Source organism: Chaetodon trifascialis, chromosome 14 (genome assembly GCF_039877785.1).
Source record: "Chaetodon trifascialis isolate fChaTrf1 chromosome 14, fChaTrf1.hap1, whole genome shotgun sequence".
Classification (NCBI taxonomy): Eukaryota; Metazoa; Chordata; class Actinopteri; order Chaetodontiformes; family Chaetodontidae; genus Chaetodon; species Chaetodon trifascialis.
The window spans coordinates 26,765,001-26,780,000 of record NC_092069.1 but is presented as its reverse complement, the minus strand read 5'-3'; the positions used below and the strand labels follow the sequence as shown (position 1 = coordinate 26,780,000).

The 15,000-nt window shown below is 49.1% G+C and overlaps 2 protein-coding genes across 2 annotated transcripts in view; one reads left to right on the top strand and one right to left on the bottom strand.

Annotated features, from left to right (window-relative positions):
* Nucleotides 1–1,427, bottom strand: part of g2e3 (G2/M-phase specific E3 ubiquitin protein ligase) — an 8,046-nt gene extending 6,619 nt beyond the window's left edge. Inside the window, 3 exon segments of the mRNA XM_070978602.1 lie at nucleotides 571–672; nucleotides 827–924; nucleotides 1,359–1,427. Coding sequence (XP_070834703.1) covers nucleotides 571–672; nucleotides 827–924; nucleotides 1,359–1,416 — 258 coding nt within the window. The 5' untranslated portion in view covers nucleotides 1,417–1,427.
* Nucleotides 1,428–3,382: 1,955 nt separating this feature from the next.
* Nucleotides 3,383–15,000, top strand: part of ehd4 (EH-domain containing 4) — a 22,528-nt gene continuing 10,910 nt past the window's right edge. The window contains exons 1-3 of the mRNA XM_070978836.1: nucleotides 3,383–3,927; nucleotides 7,652–7,828; nucleotides 11,128–11,225. Of these exons, the coding sequence (XP_070834937.1) occupies nucleotides 3,698–3,927; nucleotides 7,652–7,828; nucleotides 11,128–11,225 (505 nt within the window). The 5' untranslated portion in view covers nucleotides 3,383–3,697. The remainder of the gene's footprint in view (nucleotides 3,928–7,651; nucleotides 7,829–11,127; nucleotides 11,226–15,000) is intronic.

Below are 15,000 nucleotides of genomic sequence, written 5' to 3'. Positions count from 1 at the left end.
AAACACAAACAGGAAACACACAGGAAATAAACAGGAAACACACGGTAAACACAAACAGGAAACAGACAGGAAATACACAGTAAACACAAACAGGAAACACATGGGAAACACACGGGAAACAGACAGGAAACACACGGTAAATACACGGTAAACACAAACAGAAAACAGACAGGAAACACACAGGAAACACACGGTAAACACAAAGAGGAAACACACAGGAAACACAAAGAGGAAACAGACAGGAAACACACAGGAAACACAAAGAGGAAACAGACAGGAAACACAAAGAGGAAACAGACAGGAAACACACAGGAAACACACGGTAAACACAAAGAGGAAACACACAGGAAACACACAGTAAACACAAAGAGGAAACACACAGGAAACACAAAGAGGAAATAGACAGGAAACACACAGTAAACACAAAGAGGAAACACACAGTAAACACAGAACGAGCGTCAGGATCTGGTTTCAGTGGTCTGCTTCTAACTGGTTTGGGTTAAACTTGGTTTAAACCAGTTTGACCTTCATCAGCTGTTTGTGTGATGAAGAAGAAAACAAACATCTCACCAGTCGTGCCGACCGGCGGATCTCCTGTTTGATGTCGTCCACCAGGAAACCAAAGACGCCCTCGTTCTCCTGTCCTCGCTGGTAGACTCCACAAGACGTGAGCTGAAACACAGACAGGTGAGGCCGTGGGCGGGAACACCTGAGCACTCAGAACCAGGTGAACCAGGGAAACACACACACACACACACACACACACACACACACACACACACACACACACACACACACACACACACACACACACACACACACTTACCAAGCAGAAGTAGTGGACGGAGAGTTTGTGCTCTTTGAGTGTGACTTTTTCCCCAAATATGGCCGGATCATCATCACTGAACCTGCAGAGAGCACAGCCTGGACACACACACACACACACACACACACACACACACACACACACACACACACACACACACACACACACACACACACACACACACACACACACTTTTGACATTTTTCCCAGTGACTTTGACTTTGGTGTCCTCTGGAAGTCTTGAAGTGTTCGATCATCTTGTCCAGAGGACGAATGATCACTTCTTTGATTCTACCTGATGGAGGAAACACCTTCTTAAAGGTGAGCTGTTCTGTTCTGTGTGTGCTGCTCAGACCGAGACACATAACACTATTCCAGCCAATCAGCACGGGGGGCGGGGGGTCATGGGGGAGTGAGAGGGAACTATAAATGCAGATTTAAGACGTCTGTGCTGCTCTGTGGAGGACACATCAGCGCTGGCAGTAAAAGGTTTCCTAACGATAGTGTGTGAAGCAGGCTGTCCATCACTCACACTCCTCCCGTTCTCTGGAGCCGTCTGTGACCTGCGACCTCCTCGCCGCCTTCTTCATGTTGGTGTGAAGCAACCCTGCGGGGACACCACCAGGGGTCAGAGGTCAAATCGACTGAGCTTTTACCAACAGCGTCACCGTTCATCCCCACAAAAAGCTGAGAAACCCTGCTGGGTCCACCTGCAGCTCATCAGCACAATACTCATAGTTTCTGCAGACTTTGTTCAAACTCACTGAACTTTATTTCAAACTGTAGAGGAAATCCAGATTTTTCCAAACACACAAAACACGTCTGAGTGAATTTTGATGAAAGTGTGTAAAATGAGGCACAACATAAAACCATCACAGACAGTCAGAAGACATAGAAATCTGAGTTTTACGACGTGAACTGTGAAAAGAGTCTGTGAAGATACGCAGAGAAAAATCAATAAAACAAATAATAACTGAATAAATAAATAAATAAATAAACAAAAGGTGTCAGAGAAAGGTCAGTACAATCTAAACCATCCACATCCAAAACTGAGCTAAGATCATTGTATGCTAAGCTAACGAGTTAGCGTAATGTGAATATAACGTTACGGAGTGATGTGAAAAAAACAAACAAAAACAAACAAACAGTGACGTTACGATTAATCACACAAAAGAACAAAATATGTCCAACGAGCGGGTCCATTAAAACTATGTGGACAATATGTGAAAAAGAAGGTTAAAGCGTAAAAATGCGCAGACGAACGTGTGAAATGATGCTTTTTAGGAGTGTGCTGAAAGTGAAACGTTAGAAAAAATGTCGGATTTGTCTTCCGCAGAGTTTCTATAAAAGAGAAACGTTTGTGAGGAAAATGTCCAAACTTAAACCTACCTTACATTCAGGGGTGAAACGCGTCACTTTGAGCTCATTCTCGGATCGTTTTGGGACGATTTATTCCGCTTGTTTGTGTTTTTTGTCATTAACGCCGTCGAGTTTTAAATTTCCCTCTTTCAAAACAAAAGGACATCATTTCCGCTTCCGGTAATTCTTCTTCTGCTGCTTCTCTGCGCCTGACGTCCAGTTTGGCGCCGCAGCGCCCCCTTTCGTGCGGCTGGTAATGGAAAGATAAACGGTTTTCTGATGCACAGAGAAGTTTTCTGGACTTTTCTCTGACGACTGACTGCTGCTCTGGCTGAAAGAGGAGAATCACTTCACTGAACTTTAAACGTCAAACTATCCTGTTTGTCTGCGAACTGATGTAATCAATGTCTCTGGGAACAAAATCAATCAAGTTCTTGTCTCTTTCTGAGAAGCTCTGCAAAACACAAACGTGTCTTAAATACAATCATTTTTCAGTGGAGTTTGGTTTGAGTTTCTCTTCAGCGTTTTGAGTTTAACCTCCGACCTGTGTGAACAGTGTCCGGCCTGACTTCAGCCAGCAGGGGGCGCTACAGGACACAGAGACGGTGCTGAAGGCTGAAGCTGAACGACCTGCAGCTACAGTTTATTTATCTAAGCAAGCAGATCACTGTGCAGAGAAACAGAGATTTCCTGCCTTCTCTCTATCATCTACTCATTCATTAGAAAGTGCAATTAAAACAGTTTGTGTCGGAAAATGAGCTCAAGCTCCACCGACAGCTTTTTCCACTGCAGCTCCTGGTCTTCATCAGCTGATGGAGCTGACTCAGGTGAGCTCACACGGCAAAATAAAACAGAATAAAACACCCTTTGTCTAAAGGTTTTCATCAGTGAGTTTTCAAAATAAAAGACAATGCAAAAACATTTAAAGTTCATTTTTCACAGAAACAGAAAACCTAAAGGACGAAGTGGATCATCGTGACGTAACGTGACGTTTATGTTCATCCAGAATTTACTCAGTTACACAAGTTACACAAACACAGCTGAGTTTTATTCTGCTGTGTTTTCTGCTGTTTCCGTTTCTAATAATAAACAAATGAATGTGTGTGTGTGTGTGTGTGTGTGTGTGTGCGTGTGTGTGTGTGTGTGTGTGTGTGTGTGTGTGTGTGTGTGTGTGTGTGTGTGTGTGTGTTGCGTCACAGGGGCCAGGGCGGTTCCCGCAGGTAGGCGCACCAGCCGCGGTCACATCATCCGACACACACACACACACACACACACACACACACACACACACAGAGGGGGCAGTGTGTTCAGAGCGGCGGAGACTCCCAGGTGCCAAACACACACGCACACAGTCTCTCTCTCCCCCTCTCTCTCTCTCTCTCTCACACACACACACACTCTGTCCTCCGGTCAGCCTGAAGGACGAGCCGAGGAGCCGCCGCGTTTGGAAATATCGAAACAGGGAAGTTGGAGGAGCTCGTGTCAGCGGAGGACAGTCGGCCGGTCGTCAGCATGTTCAGCTGGGTGAAACAGGAGCAAGGTGGACGCAACAAGGAAGGAGAGATGTACCAAACGGTGACGGAGGGTCTGCAGAGCCTCTACACCAAGAAGCTGCTGCCGCTGGAGGAGCACTACCTCTTCCATGACTTCCACTCCCCGGCCCTGGAGGCCGCCGACTTCCAGAGCAAGCCCATGGTGCTGCTGGTCGGCCAGTACTCCACCGGGAAAACCACCTTCATCAGGTACGAACCCCCGCCGGGGTCCCGCGGGGCCCCTGTGAGCCCGTCGACCCGCTTCTGTTTTCACTCTTCTGCTTGTAAAGTGGGCTGAGAGGTCAGAGAGTCTCACCACAAAACCACCTCCGTCAGGTGTTCAGCTGACACCCCCCGCACTGTCTTCATGCAGAGCTCGTATAGAAATCCGCCTCTTTAAGGCTCTCCAGCTTGTAGCTGAGGACACGGAAGTGGCAGCGCGCACTCTAAGATATTAAATACACATGTCGTGTTTTCTGGTAAATTCGGCCAACATGAGCCGACCTGTTTGCTGTGAAGTGTTTGTGAAGAGTCCGTTTGGGATTTGGTTTCTCGGCGCTCTCTGACAGAAGGCGGCGATGGAAGCGACCCCAGAAAACTTAAAATACCATTAAAACTCTGTTTGCTGGCTCGGATTCTTGCCGAAGTTTTGAGCGGACCTTAATAAATACAAGATGTTCGATTCTGTCTTGATAGTTTGCAGAACGTGGCCAAATAACCAAAGCTCTTAAATATGAAACTTTTTCAATGGAGTTTGGCACGAGTTTTCCTTCAGGGTGTTGACATCGCTTAACCCTGGTTAGCTGAAGGAAACACTGAGTTTTAAGTTTATTGTGAAAGCCAGTGATTGAGTTCGTGGGCGTTAACGTCCACCTGCTCACAGACAGAACTGACACGTATGACCTGTTGCCAGTTCCAGATTACAGAGGCCATTATTGGATTCAGTGTAAATGTTGGTGTGGTTTTTACACACACGCCCAAACAAATCCACTCCAACCCAGCATGCCCTGCAGGAAACTCTGAGCTGGGACATGAGGAGTGACGGCCTTTCACTTCCCTGATCTTTGGGGGATTTGAACCTGCAGCACTTTGGTCTCAGTCCTGCAGCTCTGAGGACACATCGTCTCCATCTGATGTCAAATCTGGAGCAACTCTCTTCTGTTTCATCCAGCAGCCAGTTTGTGTTCAGAGTTTTTAAAGGCAGAATCAGGAGGCGGCATCTCCCGCCCGCTGAGGCTCATGGGTACTGTAGTCCTGTTGAACGTGACAGATTTGTGGGACGAGCGTGTCCTCCACGTGAAGGCTTCATGACGTGACGTGGAGGCTTGTGCACGCCTCGCAGGATGAGGTCATCAGGACCGTGGGGGGTTTGCTCTCAGTCGCTGTGAATGAACTGTTCTGTGATCAGCAGACGGTCGACGTCAGCCGCGGAGCCTGAGGTGGAGTCTTATCAAACCAGGCAGGCGAGCGTTCACGGCGCGGCCTCAGACATGTTGTATTTCTTCATGAGATAACAGAGAGTGAAACGCTTCCACAGTCTGACTTCACCTTCAGTCACTGCTTCAGAGGCGTCTCTGGACATGATCTACAGTGAATGGATGAATGAATGAATGAATGAATGAAAGTTTTCTCATGGTGTCAGATGCACAGATCATTTTCAAACCAAAAAAAAAACCTCTTTCATCCATAAAAGCTTCGTGCAGGTCACAACCTCAGCTCTGAATCCTGGAGGCTGGCATGTTGTCACGAGTTAAAGAGCTGATCAGCAGGCCGCCCACCCCCAGGCCACTGCTGGAACCGCCCAGAGACACGCACACACACACACACACACATACACACACACACACACACACACACACACACACACACACACACACACAGAGACACAGTCCTAACTGTAGCTGTGTTTCATCAGCATCTCTCTCACAGACTGTTTACCTCTGACGGCTGATGCTCAATATTTCTTAATATCTAAATCGGACCTGTGACATCACATCCTGTTTTGGTGCAGAGGGTGATTGGGTTAGGCCGAGGCCGCTCTGACTGATTGTTGAGGTGATTTAACATGCAGCTGTTCTCTGGTTCCAGCTTCTCCAGCCTCAGTTTCATTTCACTGTGAACTGAACGTCTTTGGGTTTTGGGTTGCGGCGTTGAGGCAGGTAACACCTCCAGAAACGTTCCTGCCAGACTTCATATGAAAAGGCACCAATTTAAGACCTTCACTCAGGCAGAGAATATTCTGAGAGTCAAACAAACAAATCCAGTTTTATCATAAATTTGACTGATGAGAAGTCACCAAGCAGGTCTGTAGTTAAAGAGTTAAAGTGGAAGTCTGTGACGGACGCGACAGCAGGACTGTTAAAAACACTAGAAGTCATGAAAGGCCAGAGATCTGGTGTGTGCTGACCTGAAGGACTGACCTTTGGTAAACACTGAATGACCTGAATCCAGTCAGGAGGCTTAAATCAGCACATTTTTCAATGGAATTCGGTCTGACTTTCTTGGCATGTGTAACGTCTTAAATGTGGCAGTTGGTGGCAGAAGGTTGCAGCCAGACTTCACATCAGGGTCGTTTTATTTAAAGCTTTACAGCGATAGAGCTTCGCACGACAGGAGCCTCGTGGTGAAGGTGGCTGACGAAGGCGAGTGGAGCAGGTTGGTAGTTTTGATTGGGTTGTTTGGTTTTGACACGCTCGAGAGTTTTCACCTGGACGTCTGACAGCAGAGACGAGCCGAGACCTGCACACACTCCGTCAGCTGACCCACATTCACTGCAGGCTCACCTGATCCGCATCGCCATGTTTCCACCTGTAGGCTCTTTGTTATCAGCCAAACTCCTGCAGGTCGACTCTATGGTGGCCTGGAAGGAGAGAACACGACTGGCCGGACGGACCAGAGCTGTCGTCATCACACTGTGGTCACAGCTGACTGTGTGTGTGTGTGTGTGTGTGTGTGTGTGTGTGTGTGTGTGTGTGTGTGTGTGTGTGTGTGTGTGTGTGTGTGTGTGTGTGTGTGTGTGTGTGTGTGTGTGTCAGATACAAACAGTCATACGTTTTGGCAGCAAACCAGACCTGCAGAACTGACCTGCAGTCAGTTTACGTCCGACACGAGCTGATCAGTAATAGCTGCTGCTACAGTGTGTGTGTGTGTGTGTGTGTGTGTGTGTGTGTGTGTGTGTGTGTGTGTGTGTGTGCGTGTGTGTGTGTGTGTGTGTGTCTGTGTGCGTGTGTCTGTGTGCGTGTGTCTGTGTGCGTGTGTGTGTGTGTGTGTGTGTGTGTTCCACTACTGAGGCCCCACCCTGCCCCGAGGAATGCTATGAATCATGGGAACTGAAAAGAATGCAGTGAATCATGGGAACAGGTTGCCAGGAAATTGCAGAGTCGGCATATTTCGCTCTTCTTCTTCTTCTTTGTTGGAGGTCAAGCGAAACCAGCAGAGTTGAGAGTTTTCCAGTGGGCGGCTCGAGGACCTTAAACAGGTCTCAGTGTGGTCTCTGATTGGTCCACACGTGAGGACAGCTTGGTTTCATTATTTTGATCTTTCATTGGTGTGTTCTGTTCTGTCAGACAGCAGCTTTGTCAATAAAGTTTCCACTGAGGGTCAGAAATGAGCTGAGGGCCAGTTAACGGACGTGCCTGCCGCACAGCTGATCTGGTGCCAGTCGCCACCTCGTAACAGCCTGTGGTGGCGGTCAGAGTCAGTCATGATGTTCTCTGTTTGATGTCCACGTCCGTCTGTCCGACCGCCACAGCAGGAAGTGAGAAGACGGACTCGCTGCAGCCGTCTTCCATCTCTTCCTTCCTGTCTCACTTGTCTTTAACGAGGGAAACAGTCAGCGTGAAGATGAAAGGACGGGCGGACGTCAGATGCTGCTGGAAGCATGGGGGGGGGGCTGACTGACCACCACTGAACCTCACCCTCTGTCCCCCCACAGGTACCTGCTGGAGCAGGATTTTCCTGGGATGCGGATCGGTCCGGAGCCGACCACCGACGGCTTCATCGCGGTGATGTACGGCGAGAACGAGGGCGTTGTCCCCGGCAACGCTCTGGTGGTGGACCCCAAAAAACCTTTCAGGAAGCTCAACGCATTCGGAAACTCTTTCCTTAACAGGTAAACACACACACACACACACACACACACACACACACACACACACACACAGCTATATGTTGAAATAATGAATTCTAGATTAGAACTGGATCTGAACGAATCATCTTCATCATCATCTTCATCTTCAGAGTGCGGCGACAGACGCTCAGTGCGTGCTGGTGAGTCTCAGCTGGACTCGCTCACACCTGGTATTAAATTGGGATCAGGATCTGGATTCGTTAAGCGGATCATAAACGATCTCGCCTTTGCTGTTTTGTCTCGTTGTCCTCACTGAGCTCAGGTCTCTGTCCTTCAGAGCAAAACCTGCACAGACTCAGGTGGCGTCAAATCAGCCCCAGACTCCCTTTAAAAATCGCAGAATTTTGCGAGTTGTTGATTCAAAGAAAACTTTATAAACTCTGTGAAACGCTCTCTACGACAGATTCATGTAAATTCAGCAGATGTAAAGTGGAAATGTTGAGTCAGTTTGTCCTGATGTGCTGCAGCGGCAGCGTGGCGGCGGCCATGTGACTGCAGGTGATCTGACCTGTTAGCAGCAGATCGGCTGCAGCTCGTCACACTCAGTTATTTCTCACTGTGCGTCTTCATTCATTGTTAGTTTCATTCTGCTGAGTGAAGCATCGTTTGGTGCTTTCATGGCGCAGAGCAGACGTGTGATCAGTAATTAGAGGCCTGTCTCTTTTAGCGCTCTCGCTCTCTAAGCTTGAACAGGCTGTGTGTTCTGTTAGCTGTTAGCTGTTAGCTGTTAGCTTCTGTTGGTCGTGTCCTGAGCCCATCTCGCTCCGATCCGCACTGCTGAACGTTCCTCGACCTCGTCGCTCATCGCTGAGTCCCATCTCGTCCGTCATCGAGCGGCTCGTGATGTCTTTGCTGGATTAAACTGATGAACTGATGAACTGATCCTGCAGCTGTGGCTCTGAGGAAGACGTCGTCCTGAAGGCTGCAGCTCGACTTTCATTCATACAGACCAGTGGAGACTTTAGATAAATATCAAGCTGCAGACTGAAGGGACATTTAAGACCTCGGAGCTCCACCCAGCCCTGACAGACCTGGACTCCTCACATCCAGCTCCGACAGAGTCGTCCCGCTTCGCCTCAACCTCGCCGTGTTTCCTCACTTCCTGCTGCTGTGATGACGGCCTGCAGAGCTTCATGTTTCTGCACACGATGAAGAAAAACTCCACCAGCTCAAACACGACGAGTCCAGTTTGGATCTGGTCTCTGATCACCTGAGACCTGCCCCTGTTTGCTCTGTACATATTTAACCTGCTCAGCTCTGATGCTGCGTTCATGTCAGATAACGTAATCTGTAAATATGAGCGCTGCAGTGCTCTGATGCTGCGTTCAGGTCGGATGAGCTCATCTGTAAACAGGCTTCAATACTGCTTCTTGTATTGTAGAGATGCTGTTGGTCTGAACATGGTCTCACTCAGCTTCTACACACACGCAGACACACACACACACACACACACACACACACACACACACACACACACACACACACACACACACACACACACACACACACACTGGTCCTGGCAGCTCTTCACAGTCCTGTCACTGCTTTCCTCAAAACATTCACGACCTGGGAAACGACCTCTTCACCTCTGACTGACATGTAAGCACACAGACACACACACACACACACACACACACACACAGACACACACACACACACACCTCACAGTTCTTACTGAGGGTTTAAATTTAGCTAAAAACACTCCCGTCCAAACGTATTTCCTCTGTCCAGAAATATTTCGAAGAGCGGCAGCAAGGAAGTGGACCCTCGAACTGTGTGTGTGTGTGTGTGTGTGTGTGTGTGTGTGTGTGTGTGTGTGTGTGTGTGTGTGTGTGTGTGTGTGTGTGTGTGTGTGTGTGTGTGTACCCCAGGCATACCCAGGAATCCCATCTTGTGCTGATGTGATGAAGGAACCAGGATAAGTTATTGTTTCCAGGGGGAAGTGTGTGTGCGTCACCACGTGTTGCTGCGGCCGTTTTGTTTTTTCCCGCCTTGAGCTGCTGCGGTGTGTCGCTAAATTTAACCTGAAACTTTATATTTACAGCGAGGTGACAGGTCTCCTGTGTGTGTGTGTGTGTGTGTGTGTGTGTGTGTGTGTGTGTGTGTGTGTGTGTGTGTGTGTGTGTGTGTGTGTGTGTGTGTGTGTGTGTGTGAGAGAGAGAGAGACCATAGTTCAGACCGACAGCATCAGTACATCAGAAACGATGATTTTCATCATCAGTAAATCTGCTGATGGTTTTCTTGAGCAGCATAAATGATGGCGTTGGGGTTGGGGTTGGCGTTGGCGTTGGCGTTGGCGTTGGCGCTGACGTTGCCATTGGCGGCTTGAACTGATCAATAATCAAAGATAATGCAGTGAAGGACGGAGCGCTCTGATGATGGACGTTTATTACACCAGTTGTTTGTCATCCTGACCGACGCCGGGAGCGGGCAGGGGATTCTGGGTAATAACAGACATGTGACGGAGCTGTCGCCACAACACACGACTGGAGGATGATGCAACAGCTGGACTGTTCAGACCGGGCAGGACGAAGATCGATGACAATGATGATGATGATGATGATGACGATGACGACAACGATGATGATGACGATGACGACAACGATGATGATGACGATGACGACAACGACGATGATGATGACGATGATGATGACGATGATGATGACGATGATGATGATGATGACGATGACGATGATGATGATGATGATGACGACGACGATGATGATGATGATGATGATGATGATGACGATGACGATGACGATGACGATGATGACGATGACGATGATGATGATGACGATGATGACGATGACGACGATGACGACAACGATGATGATGACGACGATGACGATGATGATGATGATGATGACGATGACGATGATGATGATGATGATGATGATGATGATGACGATGACGATGACGATGACGATGATGATGACGATGACGATGATGATGATGATGACGACGATGATGATGATGATGATGATGATGATGATGATCTCCTGGGTCTCGTTTTAAGATTTCAGAGTTTTAATGACTGCATGATTTTTTATGAACGGATGAAACAAAAACCTGAAACCAGAAAATCAGAAGTCTGAAATCCTGATTTGATGCTGTGACTTGAACATGTCGAGAAGGAAACCTGTCTCATTCTCTCCTCTGTGTATGTGTGCATGTGTGTGTGCATGTGTGTGTGCATGTGTGTGTGCGTGTGTGCGTGCGTGCGTGTGTGTGTGCGTGCGTGCGTGTGTGCGTGTGTGCGTGTGTGCGTGTGTGCGTGTCAGGTTCATCTGTTCTCAGATGCCCAATCAGGTCCTTCAGAGCATCAGCATCATCGACACTCCTGGTATCCTGTCTGGAGAGAAACAACGAATCAGCAGAGGTATGGTGTGTGTGTGTGTGTGTGTGTGTGTGTGTGTGTGTGTGTGTGTGTGTGTGTGTGTGTGTGTGTGTGTGTGTGTGTGGTGTAATCGTCCTTCAGATTCTTTCACTTCCTCATATTGTACGTATCGGCCTGCTGGGATCCAGAAGCCTCCTCGTTCAGTGTAACTTCAGACTGATCTGAGAACAGCTTCCAGCCAGCAGGGGTCAAAGGTCACGGTGCGTGTGTGGTGGCGATGTTGTTGCGTGGCGTCTGTCGGTCGATGGCTTTGATCCAGGCCGAGGCGTGTGGTGATGTTTGGTGCCCAGAGAGGATCCTGGTCTCGTTCCTGCTCTCTGGAGGAAGACTCCTGCAGGGGTCACTGACCGGGTGGCGTCCCCTGTGGCGCCCCCCTCAGGACAAACTGCAACCGTTAGACGCAGCACAGCGTTCTTGTGAAATGCTCCGTCCCTGGTGTCTCTCGCTTCCTGTTTGTCTCTCCGTCTGTTTCCTCTGATGGACGCTGCCGCTGCTGGTTTCCAACCACAGACTTTAGAAAAGCAGATCTGAAAGCAGAGACCTGAAGACGATGGAGGATCGTCAGAGTGCGTCCTTCAGTGTGTGTGCTGCGTCTGTCCTGGAGGTGTGTCCCAGCAGAGCGTCCTGATGAAGGCAGCGTCCTCACTGATTTTCAGTTTGATTCTCAGGAGGAAACGTCTGCTGAAGCTGCTTCAAACCTGCAGACAGACGAGCAGGACGAGGACGGATGCCGGCTGCCGTTATGTTTTAAAGACTTCTTCTTCATGAGAACCTGCAGATGCAGCGAGAGGACGGAGACTTTAATCATCTCAGGGTTCAGCCCGTAAACTGCGTCTGAACAGCTGATCACTAATTATGGTTTGATGTACGATTGTTGGACGAGACGCGGATCAGTAATAATGTTTAAAGGGTCCTTCATGAAATAAACACGCTGTAAGACGTGACTGTGACATCAGTGGATTTAAGTCAGAATAAGGATTATGTAAGAGGACACCGGCCGTTAGAGGAAGTGCAGCTTCAGTTTGTCCTCAGCTCTTCCTCTCGGTGGCTGCTGCTTTATTGAGCGCTGGTTGGAGAAAAAGTCTTCGCTCTGCTGAGCTGAAACAGCTGCTCTGATCGTTTTAAGGTTCCTGCAGTCAGAACCAGCAGCTCTCTGCTCTATGTGACAGTCGACGTCTCACTGAAACGTCCCCGTTGCTCTCGTGTTGAGTCAGCCTGGATGACAGCATCAATTTAAAGCTCAGCTGGACGGGTGGAGGGGTGGACGGTGGAGGGGTGGACGGTGGAGGGGTGGAGGGGTGGGTGGAGGATTAGAGGGAGGGATGGAGGGCCACAGGAAGCGGCGGTGGGGCGTTCCCTCCATCTGGAAGCATTTAGAGCTGCTCAGCTGAGGCTGAATTCCTCCTGAAGACGTACAACAGGCCAACTGTGACTCAACACACACACACACACACACACACACACACACACACACACACACACACACACACACAAACACACACACACACACACACACATAGGCAGGCAGGCTGACGTCAGCAGCATCACTGATGGATGAAACTCCGCCGCTGCAGCTTCTGCTCATTAACATTCAGCTTTCAAAGTGTGTGTGTGTGTGTGTGTGTGTGTGTGTGTGTGTGTGTGTGTGTGTGTGTGTGTGTGTGTGTGTGTGAGAGTGAGAGACCCACATGTTTGCTCTGCCATGCGTGGAGTGTGACTAACATGTAACGTGTAGCCCAGTGTTGATTGGCCAGCTGTGAGCCGGCGCCGCCTGAACCTTGGTGCTGCAGCCGTTTGTGTGTGTGTGGAGCTCCACAGTTGGATGTTTGGCAGCAGGTCGTCTGCAGGGTGGAGCTGCTGTTTGCCGCCTGGCCTCCGTCGCCGCAGTCAGACTGATGTGCTGCCAGGCCGCCGTCAGCGGAGGTGGAGTCTGACTGCAGCGTGACGCTTCGTGGTCGTCCTCCCGTTAGAGACGACGCCGCGGAGCGAGGAAGGTCGAGGTGTTTGTCACCTGTTTGGTGACATCGCTTCGTTTGTCCTCATCGTTTCCTCTCACTCGTTCTCCTCTTCCTCCTTCACCGCTTCTCTCTTCACTTCTCTTTGTTCTCGTCTTTCTTCTCTTCATTCTTCACTTCTCTTCACTGTCCTGCATCTGAGTCACATTTCTCTTCATTTCTCCTCTTTTCTCTCCCCTTTTCTCCTTCTTTCTCTTCATTTCTCTTCATTTCTCCTCCTTTCTCTCCTCTTTTGTCCTCTTTTCTCTCCTCCTTTCTCCTCCTTTCCTCTTTTCTCCTCCTTTCTCTCCTCTTTTCTCCTCCTTTCTCCTCCTTTCTCTTCATTTCTCTCCTCCTTCCTTCACGTCATCTCTTCATGTCTCCTCTGTTTGTTGGTGACTCATTGTTGGATTTCAGCCTTTCTTACAGTAAATTCTTAAATCTTAAATCTGAGCTCGACTCGTCGCCCTGAGCTTTCAGCCAATAATCCCTTCATTCCTCCCCCCTCCTCTGTCCTCCCTGTTCGTTCCCGCCCGCCCGCCCCGCTCCAGTCCTGGTTTCTGGTTTTACTGGTCTGGTCTTCACCGTCAGTCTGGTCCAGTGAGTGAACTCGGTGACCATCGTGACATCACTGCAGGAGCATGCCTGTTCCGTCACAGCGGCCATTTTTTTTGTATATATGAACAGTTTATTTAAGTTAAAGGAACAGTTCAACGTTTCTGTTCATGCACAGACGAACTAAAGCAGACAGATGTTAATCTGATGTTTTTGAACTTTGAACTTTAGCTGTTTCCCCTGCTTCCAGTCGTTATGCTAAGCTAAGCTGAGCTAACCATGTCCAGTAAATGTGATGAAAGTCCACACACGTGAATGAGCTGCATGTTGGCTGGAGTATTTCAATCATCCGTCAGTCCAGCGTGTCTTCATTCGTCCAGCAGTGAGTCACGCTGCTCCTGTTCGCAGCCTGTACTTCCTCTGTGTCGCTGTTTTGGGTATTTGAGGAATTCTGTATATCTGCTGGATCATTTGGCGCCGGCCATTGAGCGCCGCCGGCCATTGAGCGCCGCCGGCCAGTGAGCGCCACCTCGCCTCCACACTCTCCGTTCGTTCACTCCCACGTTTCCTCTGTTGGACTCTGCTCACGTTTTTTCCACAGCGCTGAAGAGGAAGCAGTATTGTTAGACTGAAGGTGTTTCCGTTTGAACAGGAAGTGGAACATGTGAAGTAATCCGTGGTCTTGTAATAGAGCGAGCAGAGGACAGTCACACCTCCTGTCTGAGGAACTCCTCCTGTGAAACGCAGCTGAGACGTCTCTGAGTCTGTCTCTTAGGTGTGCTTCCTGGCCGGCGTTCGGCTGTAATGAGTCTCACAGGTGCAGAAGTTTCCCGGCTGTTGGGTGTACTTACCGCTCGCTCGCTCACTCACTCACTCACTCGCTCACTCACTCGCTCACACAGCATCACGTCCTTTGGGACAAACCTGAGCCAAACACCTGAGCCTGCAGGTGTAACCTGAAGCTGTAGGGACTCAGTGCTGACACCATCAGACACCATCACACATCATTTATTCATGAGGGGACAAAACCAACGTGGCTGACTGTCCACAGTGAGAGCTGAAAGCCTGGTTCATTCATTCATTCATTCATTCATTCATTGAATGTGAAGAGGTCAAACATGGCAGCAAACATTCACATCGAAGAACTCAGATCTGCACCTTTCATCAGGCACATCACAACATGTACATCGCAGCTACCGTATGAACCA